The sequence below is a fragment of the Antedon bifida genome, chromosome 4, assembly GCF_963402885.1.
Source record: "Antedon bifida chromosome 4, ecAntBifi1.1, whole genome shotgun sequence".
Lineage (NCBI taxonomy): Eukaryota > Metazoa > Echinodermata > Crinoidea > Comatulida > Antedonidae > Antedon > Antedon bifida.
The window spans coordinates 8,210,570-8,224,796 of NC_136229.1; the positions used below are offsets into that span (position 1 = coordinate 8,210,570).

Sequence of the window (14,227 nt, forward strand, 5' to 3'; positions counted from 1 at the left end):
TTGCTATAAAGGTGGATTTTTTGGGTTTTTTTGGAATGGAAGAGAAAGAAAGTTTGGGGATGTGAAAAAACGAAATTGCTATAAATTATTTAATTTTTCTATCGAAATCGATAAATCTATTTTCTTTATTATGAATATGTTGTGTTGATGAATTCTGAAAATAACAGTAATTTTTATTTTTAAACAAACAAGATATATTAAAGTAATTTATATATAATTAAGCATAGGGGTGGGGTGTGGACACAGCTTCAGTTATTCCTTTTTGTACTATATGTAATTAATTTAAATATGATGTTACTTACCCATATATAAATCTGGCATTTGCTCAATAAGGGCCCAATTAGGTCCACTCTCAAAATGGTTCTTCTCAATCATCATCTGGACAATGTTCCGCGTGTTCATAGTCTCATCAACAAAAACAGTTTTTGAGCTCCCATCCTCCGTGTGTACTTTGATTATCAACTAGAATAACAAAGCATAGAAATAATGAAAATAAATATCATGAGATGATGTATTTACTGTACTTAACGGACATTTTGAAAATTTATTCTTCACGATGATATTGTGAATATCACTCTCTTTGGCGACGAAATGACCACCTAGTCTAGGCCTAGCAAAACAGTTGTGTACCAGAAATGACAATATATACAAGTAGTGTGTGTTTATTTTTTTTACTCGTATATCGTGCAGCATCTAGCGTGATCGGTATTCTGCCATACAATTGACACACAGTTTGAACTCCAGTGCATGATAGTGAATAAATAAAGAGCGCACACATGACTCATTTCAGCGCATCTGATTGGCTACATCCTTGAACCCATGTTATAAAATAATTTAAAGAATTATATGTTTACTTTTAATAATTAAAATAATTCTTGATAAATTAAAACAATGTTTCGACTTTCGGTCAATCTCAAGCATTCAAGATTCTAAGAACTCAAACACAATCAATACCGTATTCTATTTTCTAATTTATTTTATAATTAAATTGTATCAACTACATAATAATAATACTAATAAAGTTTGAATTAAAATAGCGCAAAATGCAGGGTGCCTCTAAGCGCTGAACAATCAGCAGAAACAACATTTTAAAAGAGCAGAAGATTACGTGTTCTTGTTATATTTTATAAAAGATATTGTGTGATAAACAACACAAACAAAACTAAAAAGATAAAACATTTATCACGATTTCAAATCTACTGAAGGACGATACAATTAAATAATTTAATGCCACAAAACTCTTGATTCTCCTTGGCATATACAAACCTTCTTAACTCTAGCAGCCTTGAGTTTCTCAAGAGCGATGCGCACTTTTTCAGCTTTGATACGGGCTACTTTTTCTTCTTCGCTCAATGTTTCATCGTTGTGAAGGTCAAGTTCGAGATCTTTAAGTTTCACACGAACACTTTTTGAAATCTGTTGTGGAAAATTGTGTTCAATATTACATACAAAAGCATGCCTACTCCAAACAACAATATAAATGACGCCAAAACCTTGAATACATATTCTTAGAAGTTGTCTCACTCAATTCATGCATTTAATCTATTAAATCAAATAATCTTACACATATTTTGGTATATAATTTAAGAATGCAACAAGTCTAAGTACAATAAAGAGGGGCTTAGAGAAATAATAAATAAAATGTTGTCAACAATATTTGTCACATGATTTGTTTGTAAACAAAATCATCAACAACCATAATCTTAAATTTTAAGGGCTATTATGATCCATTCCACTGTAAAAGTCAATGTTTCGATTAGATATGGCAAGTGTTTCGATTAAATATGGCAAGTGTTATATTTTGATTGATTTTTCTTATTGTATTTTCCCATAAATATAGGACCTCATTGGAAATAGCTTTCACATAATACTTTTTTGGGTTATCAATTTGTCTTTTTTTCTTATCTATTATATTTTAATTGTAAATAGCACAATTGGAAATAGCTTTCACATTTTGTTCTCTTTTTTGGGGGTATCTATTTGTTTTGTTTTTTTGGTCTTTTAGATTTTAATTGTTTTTGATATTTATGTGAAATGTTTTTATTTGTAATTGTATATAGATATCTATAATGTTTGTATGCACTTCTAATGAAAATAAAATAAATAAAATAAAAATCCATTGAAATGCTGAGTGGCAGATTTAGAACTGTGAGTCAAATTCATATGCACCTTATATATGTGTATGGTTCATAGGAAGGCGAGTATTATCCTCTCACATCCACTAATCCCAACTTGAACTGCTGTACAAGTTCAATCCATCCAGCTTGATGATCCAATTTTTTAAGATGTAGAATGACCCAATATTTTAGGCCTTGCCCCTTAACATGCAATTCATGCATAGTGGCTTGTTTTTCTCGATGGCAATAAAGTCCCACTTCCCCCACATGTTCTTATTTTTAATTTTGCCAAATCATGTACAACCTACCAAATAACATCTGGGTCATGACCCACAGTTTGCTCAAGATTTTTTCAATATCATAAAAAACTTTGTATAATTGTATACAAATATTAAGATTGTATCATTATTGTAACATAACATTATACTATAATATATTTGGCACCTTTGGCCTTTCATAGCACTCACGTGGATGATGAGGCACATGTGAAGCTTTGTGAAATAAAGTTTCATCCAGTTTGCCAGTTATTTATTTATTTGTGACTTAATTATACAAAGATCACTTACATTAGCTGGCGGTGGTGAGAAATTTGGCGAGGTAGAAATGGAAGACAACGATTGCTGCGAATTACTAACATCAAGATTTAGGTTCAGATGATTCGGGGGTACTGAACCGTTCAACCGCGTATTATTCGTAACTCCATGCGTAGGAGGTGAAGGAACCTCAAAAAGTCTTGGCGAAGCTGGTTCTGTTATGATTTCCACCGGTGTATGATGTGGAACATTAGCTGGTTGTAATTCCTCAGGTAGCATGTCTGAGGGTGGTGGTGGAAGATCTTCAATAAAGCCATCTGAATTTTCCGGTGGTGGAGGAGGAGGGGGAGGAGTGGGAATGTCAGTACCAATGTCTGTAATTGAACCAGTGTTTATACTGTGCGGTGGAAATGGTGGTGTATCAAAATTTAATGATGACATCATCAAATTGTCAGTGTTTGTGTTGCCTGGGGACTCATTCATTTGTTTATCCATGTCCATTTGTAAGGACTGTTCCATTTCGCAAAGGTCACCAAGAAGTGCATCAAGGTCAATATCTTGTGTTTCTACAAAAGAACAAAAGAAACATTTAATGGTGCTTGATTGATCAAAATAATTAGTGCACACTGTTTAATAGAATAATAGTGTTTTATAACAATAGTATTAGAACATTAGCCACTCAAACATAGCATAATACCTCTATGCTAGTTATGTCTGTGTTGGAATGGTTAATACTGTATCCTAATACCATGGTGTGAAATAGAAATGAAGTTTATACAGTAATACATATGTCAAAATAACAAACATGTAACAATTAAACATTGTACAAAACTAGTTGATAGAGAAAAACAAGTTTGGCCCAAGAAATCTAAAACTAAAAGAAATTACACAAATGTATGCTGTGAACAAATAATTGGAAAAATGTTCAATGGAGTTATCAAAATGAAACACCAAACGTAGGGAATAACATGTCTCTTGCACAGGTTCTTTCACCAGAACTTTGGTCGATAAGAGACTTGAACCTGTGCTGATTTTACAACGGATTTTGTACCATTTAGCCACTTTACACCAGGGCCGTTGCCACCAGTACGGTTGGTAAAGTTTCAACCTGACCATTTTTTCCCAAAGGCCTTCGACAACCCAGTGGCTTGAACAAAGATTGTTCCCTTTCCTTGTGAAAACCAGACCATTTTATTTCTTGTGGCTACATCACTGGACACAGTAAATACATTTTATTTGGAGTAATTCTTCAGAACCCATAGTTTATAATAGTAGGCTAGTATTAATACTATTTGTTTACAATTTATTTAAAATTAATAAGGAAATACTTTAAAAATACAAACTGAAACTATAATAATTATAACAAGAAAAACAATATACATTATTGTAAACCAGGAAAACAATGACATTATTATTCTTAATTGATTCCAAGATTTTATTATTTGAACTAGAAAAAGGCAGAATGAGCCAATCAAAAGCAAACTTATTTAGGGAAAGCCATGCTCTCTCATTTGCTAAATGAGTAATTGTCATTAACCATTGTTTATAAGAATGAGCCAATCAAAAGCTAACTTATTTAGGGAGAGCCATGCTCTCTCATTTGCTAGGGGTAATGGTCATTAACCATTGTTTATAAGGGCTCTCAATACTATATAATCATCTAATTACGCATACAGAAATAGAAACTGATACAATGGAAAAATATAAACTGTGAGAAATATGATTCGGTTTAAATGTACAATACAATGGACAAAAATAAAATTCACAAATATGGAATTATTTTATTTATTTTATTCCTTTCAGTAAAGACAATACAAACATAACATAAAACGTGAAAGTGGAGCACTGAGAAGAGACAAAAGCTGTCAAAGACTTTTAGCGCCAAAGGACGTGCCTCTCCAACTCCAACATTCATACAGATATGCACTAAAAACTAACAAGTATAAATCATTAAAAATTATTATTTTTTATTTGACTATTATTTGATAGCAAAACACACAAACAGTGGTGTTGGTAGTCTATGATTGCTGCTTACCTGGATAAACTGAAAGTAGCCCATGCTCTCAAGAAGGAGAGCTATGATACAAAATGATACCAATTTAAAAAGTTTGTAGGAATAAACTTTGATGGAAAACCACTGTCAGACATTATTACTTGGCATTTGGAAGCATTTTAATAAATCCTCAACTAATATCAAGTAACTGTAAGATACATTGATCACACACACGGTCGTCGGATCACCTAGCATTCACCACTGACAAATACAGATCTAGTTACACATTACTATGGACATTTTTCATTCAATTATGTATTATAATGTATTGCGAAAGAGAATTATAATAGATTAGTATGGACAATACTTGAACATACAAGATATGTCAGGAGGATGATGTAGATTGCTTTCCAGATAGAAAATTCATTCAAGTAAAGAATATCAGAGATACACCTATATGAGTTGTTGATTTTAGAATTACTCTTTGTGCTGAACACATATTTTGTATCATTCAATCGGAAATTGCCGAAAATACATAATTTTAAAATTTGTCAAAGCCCCTTTCACTGAGCACTATAAATGTTTATTTAAGGATATTCATTTGCTTATCATAGAAAACAAACTTTAGATTATTGTATTATTAAGGTATATCCCGTCACAATTTCTATGAGTCCGGCAAAAAGTTTATGCAGCTAAATTTCCACGCCCAAAGATTTCCTTCAAGTACTATGACACTACAGTATTTATCTTTCCATCCACTGGTATTTGTTGGCATACACCCTAACGTTTCTTCTTGTACTTCACCAAATTTCTATCATTATTGTTACAAACTTTCGCTTTCAATATTACCGTAGGCCTGGATAGGAAGACATTTTAGACTAATTTAAATTCAATTAGTGCCAGAGTTTACGTTTTAATCTTGCAATTGCAAATGATTGATCGTGCAATTGACAGATGTGAGCCTACACAGTGGGTTTCGCTTCGCATAGCACTAGGCCTGTAAGCCCCCATAATCCCAGCATACCAAGAAATGTGAAACTTGATTACAGACAGGTTGACAAGCCTTCTAATTAAGATATTATTTGTTATCAAAAATATCAGAACAATTTTAATCTTCCTGCTAAAGTAACAACAATATCCTATTTTGGCAGATGTTTATTAGGTTTTAATTGCATTAGGCGATTGTAGTAGGTTGTTGATGCACAACGATTCCGAATGCATTAATTATTTATAAATTAAAAACCTTCAAACTGAATTGACTACCTGCTGTTAAGTAGTGTATAGGTATGCATCAGTGGTACAGACGTTTAGGATAAAGGGGATGGGACAAAAGTTACAAAACCGAGGAAGGGTGAAAATTAAAGGTGCTTGACAAGCTATTTATTAATACTGGTTGTTTTAAAGGCCTATAAATTGAGTTATGGATGGAAATTCAGCTGAAGACCTAAAATTAAACTTTAATGTACACTTTACTACATTACATTGTGCATCACTATGATTTTGAATTAAGAGTGACCAAGCTTAGGCCTAAAAATGGTGGAAAACTTTAATGCCTATTGCATTTTTTTAATTAGGGGGATTGTGAGTGGGGAACGACTGGGCTTCTAATGGATCCATCTCTATGATTGCTGACTGTATTTTCCAAGATGTGCCGATTATGTTAGCTACTGTAAGTTAATCAAACCAGCGAGGAGTTAACTGATCAAACATTCTCAAGACAACCAGAAAGTAAAGGTTATGGGCTCTGAAGTAGCAGGAAATGGCAAAACAGGTATGATCCATCAACCCAGGAATCCAGACTTCCTCTTCATCCTTTTACACAGGCTAAAGGCATTAACATTTAAATTCTAATTCATTCCAAGCATACTTTTGACAGCAGTTGAAATAGCAAGTTTTATTGTGAAAACACTAAAACATCTTGTAATGTTTAAATATTTAAATAAATCACTGGAAACTTTTATGGAAGTATACACAACCATAAATTCATTCTTTTTATAGATCGCTCAAGAATGTTGGTGTGAACATGAAGGAATTATTCCTACATGGTGTCAGTGAATGGGATAACAACTTTAGAGGTGGGCAGCAAAATGTGCACAGTGCCTTTATTGGGAACTGATGTTTGAATTTAGAGGTTTATAAAGACTTCTAAATTTTTAACTCAGGTAGAATTGGAAAGATTGTACAAAAAGCATAAAGCTCTGTCTACACTATCAAACTAGTTGACAAAAAAGTGTGATATGCTCAAATAAGGTAATGATATGCCCAAATAAGGTAGTGATATATGCCTAAATATGGTAGTGATATGACATCATGTCCATATGTGGGCACATCACATTTTGTTGTCAAATAAAGTTTGATAGTGTAGACAGAGCTTAAGTCACCTCAAAAAATATATTCAGTATAGTAGTATACATGAGATATCTATCTTGTTCAGACTAGAGATTAACGTTTAATTAGGTTTTAAATATATTAAGACAATCAACACCCTTATTTCACTAAAATGCTAAATCCAGATGATACTGTACACTGATGTGTTTGTCTTTTGAAAGAAAAATTAATTAAATGCAGCGTATACTACTTTGAAGTATGACACAAGATCGCTTTTCAGTTTCTTTCTCTAACCTCTGGAGAACGAGAAAAATCGCGTTTATCTTCTGAATGTTAAGAACACATAAGTGCACTTGGCTTTACATAATGAAAATATTATATTAAAAATTGGATGAGAAACTATCTTGGACAACTAAAAGAAAAACATGTTTATCAATTATATGAAAGATTGAGTTTCAACATTTTGTGTAGGATAATATCAATTATATTCAATATGACAAAACAAATCTAAAGAAATACAATTAACTGTAATATGAAAAACTGGGGGTTGTATCTTATATTTACTTTTTGCCCAATGCTTTCATTCAGCGCAATTATTTTTAACCAAAAAATGTTTTGCCCCAAAAATAAGTAGATAACAAAAAAAAATGTTTCTTTTTAACTGACAGTGAGTTACTGTATACTGCACTACAGTACATGATTCAATCACCTTTGTTTGTCTGTTTACGGCAGGTATCAAACAACTTTTGGGCCAAATCTTTATTTCTCTTTTTGGTATGCAACAGTACTGTAGGACCAGCTAAGGAACTTAAGTGTGGGTAAATGCATGCCTTCTCAAAGCAATATCTTGTTTATTTTGAAATTATTTTAGTAACATGAAAATCATTTTCCCATAACCAATGATAGCATGGGCAGTTTTTACAGTCATTTTATATTACTTTTTGGCACAAAATTTAGTGCCATATGGGGACTGAAGCCTCAACACTTCTCACTTTTTCTACACTGTAAGCAATTATAAAACATACCAGGCTAAAAGCATATTTTGCATTACAGATAATATTTTTTTCTGTAACACGTACCCATGTATTTAGTATCAAGGTCAAAAACAATAAAAAGAGGAAAACACTTCGTAGTGTCTTTTTAGAACACATACTGTACATTGTCCCAATCCAAATAATGTATCACAAAATCATAATGAAAATAAATGAAATGAAACAAAAATTAACAAACAAATATAAAATTCATAGCAAAACATAAAGCAAGCAAGATGGCAAGTGTAAGCAAAGCTATAAAGAAAAGAAAAACATTTCCAGAAACATACTCAAAATCTTTCATAATTTAAATAACAAAAAAACAAAAAATTTTAAATTGTAAAAGTGATTTAGGTTTACAATCAAATATCAAATGTCACAATTTTGAAAATATAAATTAATTCACAGTACAATATTTTGACAAGATTTTATTTTTATTAAATGTTTCATTTCCCATGCTAAAAAATTTCAAAAAATGGCAGCCAACCTGCCAATAATATCTAATCATTTTAATCTTAAATATAAAAATAGTATACTGTAATGATTTAACTCTGAAAAATGTTAATCATTTGGCCACTGCCAGCTACAATTTATGTTTCCTCTTTTATCTGAACTTATTGGAAAGTATTTTGTAAACATGTACATAAATAATTAAGTTTCACTAAACATTTAATTTTTTCAGTCAATCAAAACAATTTCGTCAAAATAAGACTTTAAATTTTACAAAATAATAAATTTGAAGAAAACAAAGTTAGTGAAATGAAACAAGCAAGTAAAGAAATACAAATTAAAAGACAAACAAGGAAAAAATAGAAAAATAAGCGTGAAAATATAATATAAGCAAACATGCATATTACAAAAGAGATGCGTGACGATGCGTAAGCAGGCAACTAACGAGACAATTAGCACGTCATGCGGTGCTTGGTTACCTTCTAATCTTGACGATGTGCATAAAAACTGTCCTGTAGCTGTTTCGCATATCAAATACAAAAAGAAATAATGTTGTGGTGATCCAATAAATATAAAATGCATTAAAATTAAAAACTTAAAAAGCATGCAAATGAGAAAAATAATATAGAGCGCTGTGTTTTATCCAGCACATGCCAGCGTGCTACTGTAGATGTTTAGCATCCCCATAGCAACCACAATCAGTACTGGTAAAGTAAATCAAAGCTTGAAATCAGTGCAAAAATAAATTCATTGGCTTTATGTAAAAAAAAAATTGGTATCAGTACTGTTTATTACTCTGTAAATGAAAATATGGATGTTGGATGATTTTTTAAATTATAAAAATTTATTGTACACAGTTAAGCCCATAGCCAGGAGGTTTGAAAGTTTGAGCGAACCTCCTTTTTCCTGAAGTGCCCTTTCCAAACTAGGAATGTGAGCAGCAGATGTGATGGTAATTAGGCCTGAATAGCCTCATGCTTTTGGAAAAATGAAGCCCTACAATATCCCCATCCCTGCAATTTCCCTGGCTACAGTACAGTACATGAGGCTTGAATATGCAGTATACTAAACTTTTGATCACTATTAATAAATACCTTTTCCCCTTTGCAATTACTTTAATGTTCTCAATGTGGGAGGTTGCCAGTTGGCAAAAGTGGAGTTCTTAAAGTAAATGGGGGACTTTCCCCAAAAACTCTCTTGTCTACTACCAGTGCCTTAGTGTATTTAGCATTGCCATAGATACCATAATCAGCAAATTAAGTATACATTAAAAGTTGCTTTGTTTCTCATTGAAAAAACTTTTTTTTTAATAATCCAATTCACACCTCTGATAAATTAGAGTGATGTTAGCCTTGATATCTAGGCTAGCAGATCAATATTTGAAGGCCTTTTAGCCTATTCTCTCATCCTGAAAGCATTCTAGCAATGAAGGCTGCTACTCAACTAGCCACAACATTGCCTAGTAGAAGAGACCCAATTCTATCATGGCCATGTCATGTTAAACTGAATTTTATATTCTGAGATTTAAACAATTGACAGGAACAATTAGACTAGCTGAATTAGCGTCAAATGATATATCCTTGTGTCGCATGGCCTTTTTCTGCTGCATGACGAACAACCGTTTATTTGAAAATAGATTAAAACATTTTTTTTTAAATAAGTGGGTGGTCGACGGAAAACGTTGATATACAGTATTTAAAATACAATGCACATAGATAGATGGTCAATGCTGAACAATTATTTTGAGTTGCAATTAAAAAGTTCCACAGTGATAACTGGTTAATGGCATTGTTTAATGGTTATTTTTTAAGTGCTATTTAACTGGCCAAGGTAGTTTATTTACAGTTATTATCGGTTATTTTTCCGCAATAGAAACAGGTCCTCAGTTGACACAGTTTAGGGTATAAATTCAATGAAAAATACTGTAATTATGAATTATTTTTTTAATCTAGTAATTTCATTTACAAAACAGAAATTAACTGGTACAGTATTTTAAAAATTATTGTAATAAAGATTTTGTTGATGGAAAAATTGTAAATGTAAAAAAACAAATGGGTATAAATTTTCAAATTTAAAATATAGCTGGAAAATAATATTGCAAAAAGAATCAAAATCATTTGAATTAATTTTCTGGTAAAATGTTATGCTTGCCACATCAAAAATGAATTACGTGTACAGTATTATTAAAATAAATAGTAAGAAATATTAATATAGCGAGTGTTATAAAATAGTAATTTCTACTAAAGAGAAGGTACAATTATGTAAAAGCCAGGTGTTCCTTTGCAGGTGTCCAGAGACATGCAAATCACAGTTATATTTAAAGCAGCAGGTCAGCAAATCAGCACATTTCAAACCTGCTGAATACTAAATACACATCAAATATTTTTTAAACAGTTTGTTAATGATAAATTGTGTTAGTTGTTAAGACTCACCTTCTAGATTGGAATAAGACAATTGGAAAAGATCCAGGTTGTCTTTTCGTGGAGCAGGAGCTTGTGGGACCTCTGTTTTGACCTGTATCAGGTCACTATCTAAACTCTGTGGAGAAAAAAAATAGGTTAATTGTGAATATTTTACTTTATTATGGAAAACGATAACACTGGATAAATTTTAAATATCTTAATTTTATATTATAAAAACTGTATATCAAGCGATTCATGTTCTCTGATGTGCATGATGTATTTTTTATTTGTTATCATTTATTTGATCTATGATATTTTTATATCAAATTACTTTACTGCAGTAATACTGTACACTTTAGTAGCTACATTTTGTTTACTCTTTAACCTCCAATGATTTAGCAAGCAATGATTTGGTAAAATTGTACACTTTGTTTATTGCAGTGACTCATAAATACATCAACATATTAATCGAAACAAGCTAAAATTATACATTTATTGCAGTACCAGAAATACTGATAGTACTGCAGTAACTGCAGTAGAATACTTTTGACATTAGTCCTTTAGTAAACTGAAAATCCACTAAAACTTTTCAACTGACATACATAATATAGTTAACCATTAACAATTTTAACAGACTGTATGTTCCAGTGGCTTGCTCATCACTTTTTTGGACAATGTGGGTGGTACCATTCAGTTACAGTACAGCTTAATACTTTATTTACCTTTTACTTATTAATAATATTGAACTTATTGTAAAGTTGGTCAACAAGACTTAGTAAAATGTGAGTCAGCCACCTGAGGGGCTTTGTGGACGCCACAATGCTGTATCTGTATTCATCAAGCAACACATTTAAAATGTAAATTAAATGCATTTGCAACTGTAAAGTAGCGCCAGATTTGACTGTGTGCACAGGTAGAAAATGTGATGTATGATTTTGATTGAGCATCGTTGAAAACAAATGATGAAGCAAGGTTGTAAAGAAAGGGACGCCTACATCAAACCCCTGTATTTCCTCCATGAATATTTCCTCCATGATCAAACAAATAGTGTTTATGTCTTTTTTTTAAAAAAACATACGGAGAACAAATTTTATAGAGATTTAATGGTCAAAGTGTGTATAGACATGCTTGGAGAGTAGTCAAAAGAGTGGTTCTTTATGAATTTTCTTTAAATATTATTTTTATACGTTAGAACAAGGACTTAATTCTGTGCTTTAGCCAGGGAATTGTACAGTACAGTTTACTAGAATTTTTACAACTCCCTGCTTTATGCTTTTTGATGCTTATTCTACAATCAGTATTTCTAAAAGTAGATATACAGTACAGTATACAAGCAACTCATATGATGATGATGTTTAGAACTGTACTGTACCGTCGTCTGCTACAGTATAACATGCATGCTTTTTATCCATCACCCTTAAAACTTTTTCCTTAGAGCATGCAACATGATCAACAAATTGTGGAGAGCATCTTGACTGTTATTTACTGAATGTTATATAACATTTACTGTAGGTGATCCCGCCTCATTGATTTGTTCTGTATGTTTGTTATTGTTTTATTTTTGCCGAAATAAATGGTGATATGATGATAAAATAGGTTTTTGAATTGGTCTGTACTGAGCAACTGTAAACTTAAGTGCAAAGAGGAGTTGACTAATCGGAAGTTGGATTCAAATGTACAGGTTTCTGATCCCACGAGGACCTAAAACCGCTGATTACTAATTCATAATGATCTATTTATATCCAGAATAGGAAGTAGAAATCTTCCTAACAGTTGGTCGGGGAAGGTGGTTTGGTTCCTTGGCAGCAACTTCAGTTAATCTTGTGGTCTGTAAAAGAAATTCCAACTGACCATTTCCTAACTGTTAATGCTTACTAATTTGGCTTGATTTATGAAATAGGCAGACATATCCGACTGATAGCTCGGACAGTTAACACTGATAATATCAGGATGTTTGATGAAAACTTTAATTTAAAAATAGCTTTTTCAAGACAAATTTTAAACAGGTACTGTGTATTAATGGTGTTCATGTTATTTACAGTATAAGACAGTGCTTAATGGTTAGCATTATCCATATAGAAAATGTAGAACATCATGGTCCAAGTTCATACTGTTCCTTATCAGAATACTAATAGTTAATTGGTTGAAAGTCAAATTGCATCTCAACAGTTATTCGCAAACCGATAAAATGCATACAGTACTGTACAGTACTCAAGAATAGGAAGAACCTACAGTATTGTCGTACCTTAAGGCTTGGTTCCCACTGGGATGCAAAACACAATAGCTGCACCCCCAAGTAATTTGACCAATCATTATGCAATGAACCATTCCAACTGTCGCTTGTGATTGGTCAACTCAAATGCGTTGTATCACGGAGAAATAAGGTGATACTACTAAGTGATGCACCTAAGCCATCCAAGTGGGAAGTACGCTTTATTTAAGTATCCTATCAACTTGTTAGTTACAGTAGTTAAGTATCCTATCCACTTGTTTACAATTTGAAAGTTAGTTTATTTAAGAATATAATTAGCATCTTTCGTTTGCTCAATATTCAATTGTCATGCATTTCCTGCCATGTCATATTTACTTTATAGTTTATTTTGTTGCTGTCAATCAAATACTGTAGTTTATCATACTGTACTGTTGAATGTACATTGCATTGTTGGGATCCTGGTGAGACACATTTAGCTTCCAGTGTGCATTTTTCACTCCAAAGGCCTAACATGTTTTTGTTGCCTGGATTTGGTTGCCCTCTCAATTTTTTTGTGGCCAAAACATATGATCGCTGAAATTATCTGATCGAGACTGGACTATTCAAATATTCAACATTGTTGCAATCTTTTAATTTCGGAACTGACCATTTAAATTTTGAGTTTTATTTATGTAAATATTTGGTTTCCCCGAGGCTGAGAGCAACTTATTCTGCAAGTATACAGTAGCTTCATGATACTGTAGATGTGAAATCTTGAAAATGAAAAAAGAAATTTTGAAAAATATCCTTATACAGTACAGTAGTTGTATTGCCACAGAATGTCCTATTACAGTACTGGAACACCATTGCTTCTTCTAAAGTTACTGTGAGTACTGTAGCATACTGCATAAAATACTACTTACAGTAAACTGTATACAGTAGGTACAGTATAGGTTTCAGTTCATTTCCATGTAACTACTTCATTTGACATTGAAATTAAAATTTGTCACTGAGCTTTTCACTTACCTGTGTAACACTTTCAAGCTCCCCGAGCCAAGAATGGAGCATCTTGTCCAAATCTTGCTCCTGGTCGCTGTCCACCTCCACGTCCATCTCGTCTGCTGAGTAGTCGTACGGCGTGTCCGTAAAATCTTGATTCTCAGCCCTAATAAAAAACAAAAT

General features: G+C 32.3%; 1 protein-coding gene across 4 annotated transcripts in view; it reads right to left on the reverse strand.

The window, feature by feature from the left end:
• LOC144840500 (ras-associated and pleckstrin homology domains-containing protein 1-like) overlaps window positions 1-14,227 on the reverse strand; it is a 48,831-nt gene that overhangs the window by 13,942 nt on the left and 20,662 nt on the right. For 3 of the 4 annotated variants that reach the window (XR_013611929.1, XM_078696328.1, XM_078696326.1), the window contains exons 2-7: window positions 14,072-14,210; window positions 10,885-10,990; window positions 8,932-8,970; window positions 2,684-3,216; window positions 1,267-1,416; window positions 303-462 (exon numbers count right to left, since the gene is read on the reverse strand). Coding sequence is in view for 3 of the 4 variants with exons in the window: in XM_078696328.1 (XP_078552454.1) it covers window positions 303-462; window positions 1,267-1,416; window positions 2,684-3,216; window positions 8,932-8,970; window positions 10,885-10,990; window positions 14,072-14,210 (1,127 nt within the window). In the remaining variant the exon portion in view is untranslated. The remainder of the gene's footprint in view (window positions 1-302; window positions 463-1,266; window positions 1,417-2,683; window positions 3,217-8,931; window positions 8,971-10,884; window positions 10,991-14,071; window positions 14,211-14,227) is intronic. The other variant, XM_078696327.1, reaches the window with a different exon arrangement.